The following is a 17,070-nucleotide window of genomic DNA, read 5'->3' as shown; positions in this document are numbered from 1 at the left end:
TGCATAAAGGTGTCTCTCCCCTTGCTCTTGCACTGTTGACAGAGCCAGAAACACTTCCAGCTCAGACCTTCCCCACGGGGGTGGCAGCAGAGCACGGCCTGAGCACGGAGGAGACTCAGGGAGTGGATCTGGGTGTTTGTCATCAGACAGCAGAAACCCTGCTGGCTCTTAGTGCATGTTCTCCTCTGCCCCTCTCCTGTCCCCTCCAAAGCAGTGAAAAAAGACCTTTTCTGAAAGGCACATGTTTGCTGTGGTACCTGTGACTCTGCCAAGCCCCACGAGAGTCGCTCTGCTGACCAGGGGATGTAAACAGAAGCAAACCATAACATTCCAAGCACTACATCTGCGAGGGGAGGAGGAGCTGAAGGGCTTTCCTCCTCTTTTACACAGCATTGTAGCTGATCCCAGCTGAGCCCCACGGGCCTGTTCTGGACACTGCCCATGGCCTGCTCCCAGTGGGCCAAGGACCGTCAGCTGCTCCAAGTGGAGCAAGGACCATCCTTCTTTCCACTCAAGAACTGGCCCTGGCTGCAGTGCTGCCCCCCCAGCCCTCAGCTTCTGCTGGTTTGCAAGTGGAGGTTCAGTCCTGGCTGTGCCAAGACAATGTCCCTGTCACCTTCAGCCACAAACCCCAGCGCTGAGGACACGGCGCAGCCTCAGCGGAACCGGGACCCGCGGGACACGCCCCGGTGGCAGCAGTGAGGGCAGCCCTGACCCGCCGGGCAGGACACCCAGCCCAGGCTGGCACGGGCACCTGGTCAGGCAGGGCAGGTCCCTGCACCTTCCCAGGGGAGTCACAGGCTCCTGGAACGCTCCAGAGGGAGAGGAGGCCGCGGTGTTAGGCAGGAAGGTCTCGCAGACAGGAGTGGTTATTGAAGCAAACAGCCCACACCAAGCAAAGGCAGAAAGGAGGACTTGGATAAAGTGTTGATTATGTCCATGGGTTAATTTCGTGGTTTGTTTTTGCTTTTTTAATGGAAGGTGATTGTCCAAGTTGCTGGTTAGGATACGACACATGGAAGCATGCAAGGTGGAGCCCGTTATTGCACCAGTAGCTACAACCTACAAAGAAATATGGGAGGGAAGGGAAAAAGTCACCATGAGAGTTAGTTTTCAGTTATTTAAAGCAAGCCCTTGAGAACTAAATATTGCAAAGCTTTGACCAGGCTGGAGCAGGGGTTAGTGCACTGTGTGAAAGGATCTGTCAGAGGGGAGGGACACGTGTCTTCAGGGCCCTTCCCCTGCTGTTGGTGGATACCCTCTGACACCAAAGAGCTGGATCAGTTTGGATCTGCTGGAGGGGGGGAATATGGCGAAGCAGGCAATGAACTGACTGAGGTGGCTTAACTGCATCACTTCCCAGAGCCAGAGAAGCAGAAGAGCACAGTGTTCCCCTCCTGTCTGGTCTGACAGCCCCCAAGAAGGCAAAAAAAGCTCAGAAACGGTCATTTACATGGAGTGACATAACTGCTGGGAACAGCAGCAGGTACTCACTCAGCAGACTTCCAGAAGTGCCCCGGGTGGGAGAGCCGGCGGTTCAGTTTTGGCAGTTTTTCAAGCATATCCATGAGGACAGTGAAGCTGGGCCGCTCGCTCAGGTCGAAGGCCCAGCACGCCGAGAGGATTTCCTGCACAGGGCATTTGGGGCTCGTTACCTCACTTGGCTCACAGGTCAGCTGTGCAGACCAGAAAGCTGACTGAGCACTGAGATGTGTGTGAGCCCAGGCAGACACTGACTGCCCAACATAGGGCCTGGACACCCTTACAACCCAACACTTTCCTGGTGCTGGGGAATGTCCACTTCTGCACAACAGCCGGAAGCACAGGCTTAGCCTCTAACCTGGTCTGCCATTCTCATCTGTTCTCTTTCCTGCCCTTTATCTTTAGAGTTATGAGTGAAATAAATCTCTTGAAGCAGCTCCCCTCTTCCTGAGAGACAGCTGTATGGAAGGACTCCTGCCCTGGGGTACTTACATTGACCTCCTTGCCCAGACTGACGGTTGCCAGGAGCTGCCTGACGCCCTCGCCGCTGCCGATCTGCCAGATGAGTGCCTGGGCAGGCTGGGTCCTGAACGGCCACTCCCGGGCCTGCAGCTCGTACCACACCGTCCTGCAAGGCCAACACACACATCAGGCCTTTCCTGCCCCAGGGGAACACACCAAACCCTGACACTGCTCCAGCTTCTCCAGCTGAGCTATGGAAGGTGCACAAAGCTGTGCAGCAAACTCCTCCCACCATGACTGCTGCAGTACTGAGGAAAATGCATCCCAGCTGGAATCCCCAGCCTGGGAGAAGGGGATCCCTGACTGGAAGGCTCAGGCCTGTAACAAATCTCACTTAGCAAGCTCTCGTGATACTCTTGGGTGTTCCTTCCTTACCCAAAGGCATAGATATCTGCAGCTTTGGAGAAAGGCAGCTTGTCTTCATCTTTCCCTGGGGCCATCTCACGGACGATCTCGGGGGCCAGGTAGCACAACCAGTCATGAGGCAGCTTCAGTTCATTCTCCCTCCTGAGTCCAAAAGAAAGCAGCAGTACTGAAACACTGGTGTGTAGGTCGTATCTGTGCTTCACCTGATGCTTTGACTTTATTTACTCAAATGTTTTTGCTGACTATTTGTTTCTCATTTTCTTGCCATGTTAACAAATAAGCACATGTCAGCCTGACTCTCCAGCCCACTCCTGGACTTAAAGTTTTGTTTGTTCTGTGCTCTGAGTCTTAATCCATCCATAACTTTCTAGCTCTGTGCTGCTGGAACTGTAGGAAGAAATCTGCTCAAAAAGAAAATGAAGCAAAAGTGCAGAGTGCACCCTGAGTGTGCACTAAAGCACCTGACTCTCCTCGGTACCAGGTACTGCAGGAACCGTTTCCCTATTTGATCATCATTTGTCATTCTAAAGCTGAACCAAGCAGTGAAACCTCTGCTCACCTTCCTTCCTGAACCACACCCGAAATTCCAAATAATCCAAAGTCGGTGATCACAACTTTGCCATTGTCATAGAAAACATTCTTGGATTTCAGGTCCTTATGTACGATGCCCTTTGCGTGGAGATACCCCATGCCCTGGGAAATACAGCAGAGATGGAAATGTTGGAGGGGTTGGTATTATTGCCAGGCACACTTTGCTTTCTAATACAAACTCCCTCTCATACCTGCAGTGTAAAGGATTAGCTGGGGACAGGGCACTTGTGGGACTTGTGCAGGAAGGTGTAAGGGAGCAGCTCCCAGCTCAGAGTGCAGTCCCCAAGCTCTGGCCCAGTGGCTCCGTTGGCATAATGAGCCCTTACCTTGATGATCTCCTGTGCTATCTGCCTGGTTTTGTTAATGTCCAGGGATATCTTGGGGTCCCTCACAAAGGAGTGCAGTGTCCTTCCTTTGCAGAAGCTACAGGAAATTTTTGCACGTTAAAAAAAAATTAGCTAGCTATATATAATACTTTTATTTTAAAAATAATAGTAAGACGCTGTCCTTACCTGGTAATGATTGCTAAGTGAGGGGGGTTCATGCAGGCTCCCATGAACAGCACCACGTTCTCGTGCCGGGTCTGTCTGTAGTTCATCACCTCCTTTTTAAAGAGCTTGAGATGATCCTGGTTGTTGCCGTCGATCTCCAGCAGCCTGATGGCCACCTCCCCGTGCCACTTGCCCTTGTAGACCTTCCCCCAGCGGCCCTGGCCGATGGGGTCCCCCAGCTGGACCTGCTCGAAGGGGATGTCCCACTCCTGCAGGTACACGCTGGTCTGGCTGGGTTTGCGGTAGATCATCCCCTGCAGGTGCGGCCGCCGGTTCGGCAAATCCTCCACCTCGTCCTCGTCATCCTCGGCCTCCGATTTATTTGTCTCTGGTTCTTCCACCTGTTCCCAGCAAGGGAAGGGAGAGGTGTGCTCAGAGTGCCACGGGGGGGGCAGAGCAGCCCAGCAGCTGCTCCGAGAGACATTCGGGGCCAACCCGCAAACCCACCTCTGCCTCCCGTCCAGCTCCGCCCGGGCCTGGCTGGGCCGTGCTGCAAGAGAAAATAACATCTGAAATCCACCTGAGGGGGAAAACTGAGGGGGCTGCATTGCCATTAGGGGAGGGGGAAGAAGCCAGCAGAGAACAGATCCTGGCAGAGTTATAGTAGGTCAGACAAAAATGCAATTCCTGCTCCACATAACAGAGAAGGACTCTAAGCTCACTCTAGCAAACAAGGGACAGAGTCTGAAGTGATTCTCAATGATTAGGGGGCAGGAATGGATTTGGCAGTGGCTCTGTTATTACAGTGTGTTCCAGGAATGGATACTCCCATTCCTGCTCCTGAAAGCCCTGCAGTGGAGCAGCCCTGTGAGAGCTGGCAATGCAGGCTGCCAGCTTTTCCATGCCCTGCACTTCACATCCTGAAAGAGCTGTTTGCTGCAGCCCAGTGGGCCTTGCCCCTTGAGTTATAAAACTCCAACTTCTGTCGATCCCACCCTTCTGACCTGGGGACTGCACACCCCCCATGACCAGGTATTAAAGGCTTGGACTCCTTAGTGTCCCATTTAGAGTTATAAAGCTGGGGATACCAGCATCACCCTTGCTGACTAAAATTATCTTGTGAGTTCTCAGATGTTAAGACCAGTTTTGGCCCTAACACAGCATTTCTGGCCTGAGCTGAGGATTATCAGGTAAACACTGTGCAAACAAGAGGATTTCAAACTCTACTTACTTAGTGTCTGCAGCAGTTTCTGGAGGTTGTGCTGTTTGTGCAGGACTGGGAATTTCTGTGAAAGCAGAAACAGTGATGATACATCTTTTACACTTCAATCTCATAGATTGCAAGTTTTAACATTGCAGTACCAATTATTTCCTTCTTATTCAGGAATTATAAACTCAATTACAGACAAAGTGATTTTATACTTCTATTCATTTAAAACTATGCTCATCTCTCCTATCCATGTTGGCCCAGTCCTCTTCCCTGGCCAGGCACAGAACCCTAAAAGTGAGTCTTTTTAAAGGAGGAACATGGATGTGGATAAAAGCCATAGCAGGAAGCTAATGTTGTACAGCTGAATATTCAAAGTTTCATCTCAGTACATAAATCACATCAATGCCCTGGCTCAGGGGAGAGAGAGGCCCAAGTATACACTGAGATAAGAGAAAGTCTGAATTGGTTTAGGCATGTTTTTTTAAAGCAGGATTATTGTTCTTTGGCAGCATGCAGAGGTTTACAAACAGGTTGTGTTTTGGCAGTAGAAGTTGGTTAGTAGAATTAAAACAATCAACTCACCTGGGAAGATAAACTGTTGTCTATGCTGAAGGTAGTAGGCAGCTTTTTAATTAATTGGGGTTTTGTAAAAGAACCAAAAAAAAAAAAAAACAGGAGAAAAAAACAAAACAACACAAACAAGTTAGAGGATCATCAGTGGGGCCCCAAGTGCATTCCATGAATTAGTCCCAGCTCACTGCTGGAACAGATTAGTAGATTATCAGCCTGCTGAGGGGGAATTCCAGCACATGCATTGGGAGGCCCCTGGCAGAGGACAGGTATCAAACACAAGCTGTTACCAGTCACAGTCTGGGGGGCACATTCAGACCCCCAGTGGCAGAAGCAAATGTAGAGCCCAGGGATGTCCAAGGCAGGCCCATGTGCTGCCTGGGACTGCTGCAGTGCTCTCTCATGTCAGCTTTGCAGAGGTGCCCCCCCAGAAGCTGAAGCTCATGAGCCATCTGCATTTTTTATTTTTATTTCAGTTTTTTAATTTCTGAGTAGTTTGTCCCAATACAAAGTAGCTGCAGTGGAATCCTTACACTAAACTGGTTCTGTTCCTGCTCCTTTTGAGCAGGCTCAAACAGCAACTTGCACTCACAGTTCAGAACCTGATGCAAAATTCAGCAGTGTTGAAGGCCAGATGTAGCAGCTACTGAGCAGCATCTGACTTCAGTTCCACATCAAAGGAGTTACATTTATTCTCAGTATGTAAATCTTTGCCCTCATCAGAAATTCTTGCCCCTCTCAGTTCTGGTAAAAGCTGCACATTGGGGCTCTTAATCCATAAGGTATGGAGGGTAAACTCTTCTCCACCAGACATCTGTGTCAATGGTTTAACAATGGATGTTGACTGTGGCTTATATTTTGGAATGGCCTGGTAGAGTCCTTCACTGCAGTTCTCATTTTTACAGCCTGCTCCTGCCATCACCCAGCTCCTGATTTAAAGCCCCTGGTGAGCACACATAGCAGGCAGCATGCATTGTACAACACAAGGGGAAAGGCAGGAGAGAGAATATCATATTATTTTAGTCCTTTTCCAAAAAGGAGAAAAGAGAAAGATCAAATCATTTAAGAAAGGTGCCAACATTCCTCAGTAATCTGTTTCCTACAAAGGTCTTTTGCTGATACCCTTTAAAAACTTGTAGAACAGACCATGTCCTTTTATCAGGTAACAAAATACACCTTCACACCTTGCTTAGGGCACAACCATGTACTCAGAAACCTTCAACTCCCTGGTCAGCCTCTACTTGCAGAGGCCTTTCTGCTCTGGACAGGTCTGAAGAGAGGAGTTTACCTGGGAAGTTAAAGCGCCCGTCCCTCTGGCCCATGGGAGAGGGGTTGGGGGGAGGTGTTGCACTGGGAGGGTTGGAAGACTGGAAAGGTGCTGGGGAAGATGGAGTAGATGAGGTTGTCGAGGAAGGATTACTGCTGGAGTCCAGGTGGTTTATTGCTGGTGGATGCTCCTGTAAAGCAAGGAAAATCACTGGTGAGAAAACAGTAAGAAGGACGAATTGCCCTCAGTGTTTGCTGGACAACAGAGAGAGGGAAGTTGTTCCCAGCCTTGATCATGGCATTGTTTTTCTGAGTAAGCACCTGCAGCTGAGCACAAGCCATGTTTTACACAGAGAAAATGTCAGACAGCAAAGTCTCCTGCAACGTGAAAGCTCAAGGTGCCATTTTGGCTCCTGCTGCCACCACGTACCTTTTTAGTTAGTGCTTTGGGGAGAGTTCCAAACTGTGGTTCTGTGGGTCTGTCTACTGGGTTATTGATATCAGAGGGGACAGACTCTGTTCTTCTTATTTTTGCTACTGAAAACAGGTTGAAGAAGGGAGAAAAACAGCTTAAATCAGAGTTCTTATTCTTGCTATACCATCAATTACATTGAAATGCCAAGAATTTGTAGAAAATTACTTACTGGGAAGGAAGGATATTCTACAAGCAGGTGCCTCTTTAGTACATTTGTTGTGACATTTTAATCTGAAAGAGAACCATTACATGTTAAATAAGGACTTGTTCTTTCCCAAAAAGAGGAAGCCTACCCTTAATTTGTAATTCTTATGCTAATCTCAGAGGGAGTTCTGGAATGCCCAGGCCCCAAAGCAGCAGCATTTATATGGAGAATCCTATTATGTGTGTCATTAGACTCATGAAGGCCATATACATTTCTTAGCATCTGATTTATTTTTAATATAGCTACTTTCACTGACTCTCATCCAGCAACAGTGAAGCACTAAAATCTCAGTGCTCTGGACTAACAACCCAAAGAGAGAAGCAAAAATTAAAATCCTGGCTGTTATTTAGGGATCCATCTCCCACTGCAAGATGTGCCCAGGATGAGGTAGGAAGTCTGTGGCAGGGAAATAAATTTGGTTCATTCATGTGTCAGGCTGACAACCTGAAGTGTGAGTTGTTCCAAAGCATCCCTTTGCTAGGTCAGGACTGAGAAATGGTGCCACTGCCAAGAGTGCATCCCACCAAGAGCTGTGTTACTGCAGGCTGTAATGAATCCAATTCCAGGCTGTTGTGACCATCCCTGCATGCTCACCTGCAGTACTTACACTTCACCCCGAACATCATGCTCTTCTGACAGACTTGGCAGATCTGAGACAGCCAGGACTTTGTAGAGAACCTGAGTAGAGACAAGGGGAGAAACTGGTGTTAACTGGTGCCTAAGGGAAAATGAACCTTTGTGGGTAGTTACAGGCTGTACTTGAGCTCTTTGTGAAAGGGGCAGGGGGTGGTTGGTGCAGAGCCCTGGCTGGGCTGATCCAAACCCACCTCAGAGCCCTGTCCCCCTGGGCTGTCCCTGTGTCCCCCTGGGCTGTCCCTGTGCTGCTCACCTGTGTGTCACTGTCCCCTGGGCTGTCCCTGTGCTGCTCACCTGTGTGTCACTGTCCCCTGGGCTGTCCCTGTGTCCCCTGGGCTGTCCCTGTGCTGCTCACCTGTGTGTCACTGCCAGGCCAAAGTCTCTTCGTACCGTCTGAGGGGATCCCTGGGAGAGCTCTGGTGGGGAACAAAAGGAGGGTTTAGGGAAGCATTGCCCACACCTGCTCACCAGTGTGGACAGAAACCAAATGGTCAGTGCCACAGTCAGCCCCAGCAGCCCAGAGTGTCAGCACCACAGCTCAGACTGTTGCTGCAGAGCTGCTGCAGCTCCTGCCCTTGCACTGGTTTCTGTTGATTTGATAAATCGTGATGGTTTACATTTAGGGATTACAGAAGTCCATCTGATCAGGCCTAAGCCATTCTTAAAGTGGAAAGTCAGACCTTATTCCTAACTGGTTTACTTCCAATTGGTTTACCACAAATACCATCAGCCAGTTTTCCTGCAGTGTCAGCAGATTTCAGAATGTTCTTTTTCACTGAAAATTATCTCAGTTTTCTAGATGGGGTCAGCATGACCCAGGATAGAAATGTATATGTGAGCTCACTTAGTGAGCTGGTAAGTGCAGAAAGGGAGACCTAGACTTCGAAAGGCCAATCCAGCACTCCAGTGGTTAGAGCACATAACTTTCTGAAAACTCCCAAATACTCAGATTCTGGCATATTTCCTGCACTAAATCTATCTAAATATTCCAAATCTGGACTAAACTCAAATCTGCAAGTGTCAGCACAGCCAGGGCTGTTGGTGCTTACACAGAGCCAGTCTCTCACTTGACCCTAGATGGCACCAGATTCTTTTTTATCATTAGTCCAGTGAAGTTTTAAAGGTGTCTGTGGTCTTCAGCCTCTTGGGCTGCAATGGTTAGCTGCTTTTGCAGGGAATATTGCTGGTCTAGTGTGGCCATCCAAAGGCACAACCATCCAAATGGATCCCAACACAACTTCAGATGGCTGTTAACATGGGGTAAGATGGATAAATCCTCACTGAAGAGTTCTAATGAATATGAACCAGCCTGGGATTGACTGGGACTCACCAGCCCACAGCAGAGATTTTAACCCAGCCAATATGACTGCATGCAGAAAAGCTCTGAAATCCTTCATTTCTGTCTGAATTTATTCTAATTCTTTTTTCATTTATTGCACAAATTATGTCACTCTCCACAGGGAAATGCTCAGATTGCTGCTGGCATTTTCATTTTATAATCTTCCATTCCTGAAAGTAATTCCTGGGGTTTTTGTTTTAAGGGGCATTGGATATATGTGCAGGGCTATACTGTCCTTATTTGGACTTTTATACTTTTTTTAATGCTTTGATGCTTTTGCACCCTTTCCAAGCTGCTCCAATCTCTCTCCATTAGGTTCCAAGGTTACAGGTTGTGTCTGGGACACACCCCCCTCAGAGTAGCTGGAACTCCCAATAGCATGGGCATGGCACTGGATAAAAACACAGCCCTGGTCCTGGCAGACATTAACCACGTGAACAGACTCCTCAGCACCAGGGGAATATTCCACATTCCAGCACTTGCTGAAGCTTTCTCAGAAGGCTGCACATAACTGTCTAATTTCATTGCAGAGACACTGGGCAGTGAATATCCAAAGACACAAATGGTTAGATATGACATTTCTAGTACCAAAAGGCATCAGTACCAGCTGTCTGAGGCAGAGACAAGCACTTACACCCAAACCCCTCCCTTTAACCCTTGAAACATCACTATTCCTTTTCCTTGCTGTTGTCATCTGAAAAAACATCAGGTACAAAAAAGTAAAAGCCCTGCAGTTCTGCAGCAGGCCAAGCTCCTGCTCAGTTAACAGAAGCTCTGGCTCTGGGATAGGAGGGCCTGTGGAGACCCTCCAGAGGCTGCACAGGGATGACCAACAGGGAGCTGACAAGCACAGGTTCTTCTCTCTCAGCAAGGCACTGCAGACACCCCCAGAAGAGTCTCTTACCGAACCTAGAAAGAAAAAGAGATATATTTTTTTTTAGCCACCATATTCCTGTGACAGGATTCACAGTGGGCTAGAACAGGAGCTGCTGCCTGCAGCATTTGCTGTCAGGTTTGCAAACAGCCCTGGTTTTGCACAGGCTCCTGAAGCTGCTGCAGTGCCAGCACTGTCCTGCCTACACGTGGCACAGTTTGGTGGGGAGAGCTCCAGCTCCAGTCTGGGAAAGAACTTACTTTATGGGAGGAACTTCATCTATCCTGTTTCCCAGCTGTGATTCGTGGGACTTGCTCCTCGTGAGGGTCGGGAAGTTGGGCAGCAGCTGGAAAACCTTCCGGCAAGGGGGGGGAGGAGTCCGTGGTGGCTTCAGCTTGTGGCGCCGCTTGGCCTGCGGGGTGGCCGGGGGGGTGATGGTGATGCTGTGAGTCCTGGGGGCCAGCCTGCCCTGGGCCGGGGGCACCAGGGGCTCCAGGAGGGTCTCTGTGTACACGGAGGGGCCGAGGCTCTGCAGAGGGTCTGCGGGGGGGGCCGTGGACACGGAGCCACAGCGGGGCTGGGGGCTGGCCCTGGGCAGGGCCGCGGGGTCCGGGCAGGAGCCGCTGTCCGGAGGGGTCACCAGCACGTCGTCCTTCAGCTCCCCACCTGAGCAGAGAGCAGAGTCAGGGCCTGGCACACGGGGCAGCACCTCCACACCCACACAGCTGCCCTGGGCTCTGAGGTGCCCCGTGCACGGGGTGTCATGCCTGTTCCATGGGGATGGAGATCCCACGGGCTCCAGCGAGGCCCAGCCTGGTAAATCTCAGCACAGGGCCTGAGTTTGGCTTCTGAGAGACATATACCTGCATTTTGAAAAGTGCCATTTCTGTCTAAGTGAATGCCATGACTTCTGAGCAATGGCTGGTTTGACACAGTGTGGATGGGAAATATTTGACAGCCTGGGACAAGAAAGATTAGAAAAAAGGAAATATGAAACTGAGCTGTTTGCTGACTTTTCCATTAACTAATCTTTATGACTTGCAAATGAATGAACTGTCATAATACCAACAGGAAACATCACCTTTCAGTGACAGATTGATAATTGCTACAAAGAAAGATGTAATGCATGTTAGTAGCAGTCTGCTAGGAGAGGCTCCTGTACAAACAGATTTTACAGTGCCTTTGGAAGTGCCTGGGGAAGGTGACAGGGCTTCTCTCTGAGCTGGCAATATGAGGGGAGGGGATCACATACACGGAATCTGGTTGTATTTGTTAGGTGAAGGATGTGGACTGACTGATGGAGGATGAACTGGAGCATTAGACACAACTCTGAACAGAGAGGGAAAAAAGATATACTCTATTGAGTAGGAGAGGATATTTCCTCATACATTTATTTCCATTTATTTATTTGACTTCATGTCAAAACCAAATCCAGCTCAGGTCTCTAGCTGTGTTTGATCAGTGCACCTTCATGGACATGCAAGAGCTGCAAACTGACAGTGGTTACAGAATATACCACAGACACTGTCTGGAGGGTTTGCAGATTCTCACATGAAAGGGAGCAGGGTGGGCCTGGGTTGCCAAGACCCCAATCCCATGTGAGAACAAGACAGTCTGTACCTGATTCTGTCGCCTTCCGTAGGCAGCTCAGTGCCCCGTTGAGCCTGGAGCACTCCTCATCTCTGGCACCACACCTCTTCATTGTTTCCTTCACCTTTGACTCATTCATTTCTAGTAAGGCATCCAAGGTCAGCTCCTCTGGTATCCTCTGCAGAAAAACAAGGCACCTTTTTTTACTGTCCATATCTAAATAGGACTGTCACCTGTTGTTCTGGCATACTTTGAATAGTGCCCTGTCTCACTGCCTGCTCTGACTCATGATTTACTCAGTTTGGTAGTGCCCCTCTCTTAACAGATCCAGCAGTGCCCAACAGCTGCTCCCTGCCCCCTGCCCCATGTGTGAGTGTGCTCTGCAGCACTGGCTGGTATTTAAGTCAGGTTTAGAGGTGACTGAAATAGTCTTCTCCCCTACTGGAAAGCTTTCACTCAGTACTTTTGCAAAGCTACCAATGAAACAACTTTTTCCTTAAAAATAGCAGTCAGAAACAAAACAGGCCTGAAACCTGAAAAAACGTCAGATAAAGATGTTGGGCTTTTTAGTAGTGAAGTGAAAAGCAGAAACAGTGAGGAAAATTACTTCTTTTCTTGAACACAAAAGAAATGTTTTGACAGAGATAGCGACCTCCTCCTCCTCCTCCTGCATTTTTCCTCCATCAGAGAACCAGCCTTACCCATATCCTGCCTGGAGAGATATTTGTGCAGAACTCCTACTACGTCTTAATACACCAAACCCCCACAGAGATAAGGTTCAGATCAGGCAGACACAAAAGATACAAGAGCCTGGAAAGCACAAAACGAGCTGGTATTTCCTGACACAGAACTGAGCTGTGTCTCTCTCTCTTCCCCCATTCAAATGTTTCCAGTGTAAGTCTGCAGCAATTGTGGTTAATAAACAAAACCAGGATATTTAGCCCAGATACCCAGGAATTTCCCTGAAAGTTCTGCCTAAACAAACCTCCCTGTTGCCTACTCTCACAATGAGATCACAAATTTCACAATATTTGGCCTCTTTTCTAAAGCTTCAGCTCCTGGAATCAAGCTATATAAAAGGGTTTGAACTTTTATCTGAAGGGGAAACTCAAAACTGTGTCTCAGTGCCTGGAGAAACAGAACGCTGGAAATCCTCTAGTCCTTAAACCTCACTTCTGACTCCAAAGCAAATGTGAATGTGCTGAATGTCCTTTAACAATTGCATCTTTCTTAATCCAGACTTGTGCTTTTGAGAGCTGACGCAGGACTTTGAGCTGTGACAGTGCTGAACAGCCCCAGCCTTTGGAGCTTTGTAGGTGGTAACACAGAGAGTAATCACAGAGTTTCCATTTTTAGTAACTGTGGCATGGAGCAAAGAAAAAGAGTAAATTAAGAAAGGGCAGAAGTCTAAGAAACACATCCTGCATCTTCTGTCACATGCCCTGAGCCGGATGAAACACAAAACACAGCTGACTCAAGGAGAGCCCAGGAATTTAAATGAGCAGCAAGCACAAAGCAGGGCCAGAGCAGAGCCAGAGTTCAATGAAGTTTGGATCGATTTTTTTCCATAATTAATCTTTGCAGAATAACAAAAGCACAGACATCCCAGCTGATGCTGGGTATTATTACTCATTTTTCTGCACACCTGCAGCATTGCAATGCAGGAGTAAGACTGCCCCCAAAATGCCCATTCCTGAATGATTTCCACTTGGATAAAATGCAGGAAGCTCAAAGACTCCAGTAAGAACACAGTGCAAAATCTATCTCCTGGGAACTTGCTCTGATATCACACTCCAAAGGACAACATCCCAGGGGTCTGGATGCTCAGAGTTGCACCCAGGATGGGTTTGCACAGCTCCAACACTGCAGCACGAAGGCAGCACAGGTTTGCCCACACAGAGCCCCAGAGAGCTGGGCTGGGAACAGCAGAACTGCCCCAAGTCCTTCCTACAGTCTGTCCTTTCCCCAGAATCCCCTGAATTCCTCTCCCTGGATTCTCACAGCAGCAGCTTTGTCCTGCCATGCAGGGGCAGGCCCTTGGCGACACGAAAAGGGACCAGGACAAAGGTGGGCCGAGGTTTAGTGCAACATGGAGACAGCTCTTTACCCCAGCCCAGCTGCCCCTGGCTCTGGAGCAGGGAAGCCAATGGTGCCCTGTTAAGTGTAAGGGAAAACAGTGTCTCACAAAAACATTTATCCCATTTCATGCTGTCACAGTCTCGGAGTAAGCGCAATTACAGTGATGTAAGTTTTGAATTATCTTGAAACATTTCCTCACCCCATTAAGAAAACAATCCTGGCTACACAGCCCTTGTTCTAGGCAGCAGCCTCATCCCAGATCCCAGCAGGAGCTCCCCAGCCCTGTCACCCAGGATCCCCTCACCTCCCAAGCCTTCCGGCCACACATGTAACCAGTAACTTATTAGAGCTGTCAGTGAGTCAGTTGGTTAAGTGGAAGAAAGCAGAGCTTTCCCCCCACTGCCAGTGGCAGCTGGAATGCAGGGCCAGCTGGGGTGGGACTGGTGCAGGACCATTGGGGATCTGGTTTCTCCAATGCCTGTTCTGTGGCAGGAACCAGCCTTCCAGCTGGATCAAGGATTCAAGCCTTCCTCATTGCAGAGAAAACACCTGAAAACAATTTTTAAAAGACACCAAACTGCTGAGCTTTTCCGAGTGTCAGGGACTTTTCCCTTTGTCCATCCATTTGCAGGACACAGTCTCTGAGGGGGGCTCCCCAGCCTGAGCTCACTGCCCTGTGCTCTCAGCTCAGTGTGTGGCCTGGGATGGTCCAGCAGAGCCCCCCCAGCTCTGCACTCCCAGCACACAGACCCTGGCAGAGGGGCCTGGGCCCACAGGCAAACTCCAGTCTACTCTTTTGCTCAATAGTTTAATTTTATAAAGACAGAATAGCGAGTTGTAGGAAAGTATAAAGTACAGAAAAGGAGATTATATTTGAACAATCCCAGTGACCTTGAGCTGGGAGAGCTCAGACTTTCTGAACCTGCTGCCAGCCCCCATGACACGCGACAAAAGAAATAAGCCTTCACCGAGGGGGAGGGAGGGGCAGTAAGAGGCTTTCTTTAAACAGCCACTCATGTGCTGCACATATGTGGTGGCTTAATATAAAACTGGCCAACCTGATCCCTGTAAGATTGGCCTGCAATGCTTTAGCTCTGTGCTAGCCCCCAGCCAGTGGGACAGGAGGAGGGTCACTAGTTCAGGGGGCTCTGGGAACAGGTTCTGCTGCTGCCCTGGCTCAGCTGTTGTGCTGGGGGGAGAGTGGCCCCCCGAAGGGCCCTGACAGGGTCCATTGCAGAGGGGCATGTGGTGGGCCCCAACCCCTCAGTGCAATTCGGGGTCCTTGCACAGGGGTTACCCCCAGCACTGAGGGTGAGAAATGTGGGTCCATCTGACCTCTCTTTACTTCACTACCCTTTACTGCTTCTTCAGTGGGTGCTGAGGCTTCTCAAAAAAAAGCTTTAAAAATGCAGGTTAAAGGCTTGCATTAAAGCCAAGCTCAACACCACCTCCTTGGGCACACCTTGCCTTGACAGAGGAAGCTGCAAAGTATTCAGATAGTATTCTAATAATAAGGTCAGATTTAATTAGGAGAGAAAGAGCAGGAGAAGACAGAACCTGCTTTCAGTCTCCAGCACGTCAGTAAATCTAAAGCCGTACCACAGTAAGGCTTCTGCTCGGCAGAAGTGATGCTAAAAAGCCCAAACCAGGAAATCACTCCTCTCTACAAGAGGTAAAAGGACTTTCCTATAAAGCCCTCCCACTTATCAGACACAGACTGCACTTAATGGGACACGTTTGAAGAGAGCAGAGTGAGTACCACTGCATCCAAGGAGCCATCCAAGGGTTAGCCTCAATTAGTCTGGGTGAAGAGTTCACACAAGTCTTTAATCTTGTCTGGTGTCCAACTTAAATCCCTGAAACATGGCAAAAATGCTGGTATCTAACACAGTGGAGGGGTTATTTTTGGTAAAGATTCCACCCTGCAGATAAGCCTATGGAGCTAATGCTGCTGCTGCACTCTGCAAAATCAGCCTGACCTGCTCCTCGACCCAGTAGCCACAGCTCTTCCTGTAAAGCTGGACAGTTGTCAAGGCCCCAAATGCCTCCTCTCAGATCAATACATTCCCTCTCCAATCATCCTCCCGTGAAGCAGCAGATGCTGGAAGAGAAAGCCCATTACATAAGGTGCTTAAATTCCCACTGATAGCTCTAAGCAAAGCATGTAAAGATGCTCTTAAGAACATCTTGTGCCTGCTAGTTGTTATTTTGCTCTGGTTTTCTGGTGCCTGGAGAAGAAGGTACTGAAAAATTGTTGCATTATTAAATTCCTGGAGATTTTATGGGCATTCTGGAAAGCCTCTCACATGAAATTTCCAGCCTGCATTAAGCTGTGAGCATAACCAGGCTACGGTTTCACCTGACATCACCCTCCTCGCTGGCTCCCCTCGCAGCAGGCGGGGGAGAGGAGCTGCCAGGCTCGGGGCATTCCCTTCCCCTGGCTCTCTGGGACAGGACTGCTGCTGTCACTACTTCTGTGGAAGGCAGAGGTAGCAGCTGCAGACCCCGAGCCTGGGGCCGCCCTCAGGCCATGAATGGTTCACCTGAACAAGGCTGCCAGGGGCACCTGCACCCTTGGCAGGGGAAGGGAACCCTTGCAGTGGGAGAGAATATTTTCCAAGAGCTGTTTACATTGGGGAGGGACCTTCAGCTGGAACACAGTGATGGACTTTTAGCTCAAGGAAGCCTGCAGGACAGAGTTAATCTGCATATACACAATTAGCACATCCAGGATCTCTGCTATCTGGTGGTCCAGTCAGAGCTCCTGCTGCCAGACCCATGGAAATCCCCAGCAGAGCCACAGTCCTGTTCATGCAGATATGCTGACAGACAGAGATGGGAGGATACAGCTGTGGAAACCTGATAGGCTTAGGCAGATCTGCCTCTTCTATCCCCATCCAAAGCAAGGATGCATGCACAGAAAACCCTCAGCACTGCTCTGACAACTGATCTGCTTCAAGCTGGACCACACTCCATGCAAACAGCACCCTCTGCCCTGGGCTCGTGGTACCAACCCCTGGCCAGTGGCTCATCCTCTGCAGATTTTCCCAGGGGCAGCAGGAGACTCTGGGCAGACAATTCCTGCTCAAGGCATGAGCTCTTCCTGCTCTGCTCCCCCTGTGCCCAGCGTGCCCCTGCCTTGCTCAGCTCTGCTCTGACAAGCAGGACTTGGCCATAAATGAGGAAGGAGATGGGCTCCACAGGCAGGCAGGAGGTCCCACAGGAAGGTACCTACACTGGAAGTCAAATACATCCCTCAGGTGGAACAGCCATAAACCAGCCACAGCCACAGCACTGCTGCCTCTGCTCCCACAGCCCCCCTGGGTGCACAGCCCTGCTGCTGGATGGCAGCTCCTGGTCAGGATGTGCCTTCC

The 17,070-nt window shown here is 49.5% G+C and overlaps 1 protein-coding gene across 1 annotated transcript in view; it reads right to left on the bottom strand.

The window, feature by feature from the left end:
• KSR1 (kinase suppressor of ras 1) overlaps window positions 1-17,070 on the bottom strand; it is a 52,175-nt gene that overhangs the window by 3,819 nt on the left and 31,286 nt on the right. Inside the window, exons 3-19 of the mRNA XM_064678151.1 lie at window positions 11,648-11,795; window positions 10,288-10,693; window positions 10,058-10,062; window positions 8,170-8,230; window positions 7,773-7,856; window positions 7,143-7,204; window positions 6,929-7,035; window positions 6,521-6,689; window positions 5,245-5,286; window positions 4,684-4,738; window positions 3,960-4,002; window positions 3,474-3,853; window positions 3,288-3,384; window positions 2,930-3,063; window positions 2,380-2,511; window positions 1,975-2,110; window positions 1,495-1,628 (exon numbers count right to left, since the gene is read on the bottom strand). Coding sequence (XP_064534221.1) covers window positions 1,495-1,628; window positions 1,975-2,110; window positions 2,380-2,511; window positions 2,930-3,063; window positions 3,288-3,384; window positions 3,474-3,853; window positions 3,960-4,002; window positions 4,684-4,738; window positions 5,245-5,286; window positions 6,521-6,689; window positions 6,929-7,035; window positions 7,143-7,204; window positions 7,773-7,856; window positions 8,170-8,230; window positions 10,058-10,062; window positions 10,288-10,693; window positions 11,648-11,795 — 2,195 coding nt within the window. The remainder of the gene's footprint in view (window positions 1-1,494; window positions 1,629-1,974; window positions 2,111-2,379; window positions 2,512-2,929; window positions 3,064-3,287; window positions 3,385-3,473; window positions 3,854-3,959; window positions 4,003-4,683; window positions 4,739-5,244; window positions 5,287-6,520; window positions 6,690-6,928; window positions 7,036-7,142; window positions 7,205-7,772; window positions 7,857-8,169; window positions 8,231-10,057; window positions 10,063-10,287; window positions 10,694-11,647; window positions 11,796-17,070) is intronic.

The sequence above is a fragment of the Pseudopipra pipra genome, chromosome 21 (genome assembly GCF_036250125.1).
Source record: "Pseudopipra pipra isolate bDixPip1 chromosome 21, bDixPip1.hap1, whole genome shotgun sequence".
Classification (NCBI taxonomy): domain Eukaryota; kingdom Metazoa; phylum Chordata; class Aves; order Passeriformes; family Pipridae; genus Pseudopipra; species Pseudopipra pipra.
This window is presented reverse-complemented; position numbering and strand designations above follow the sequence as displayed.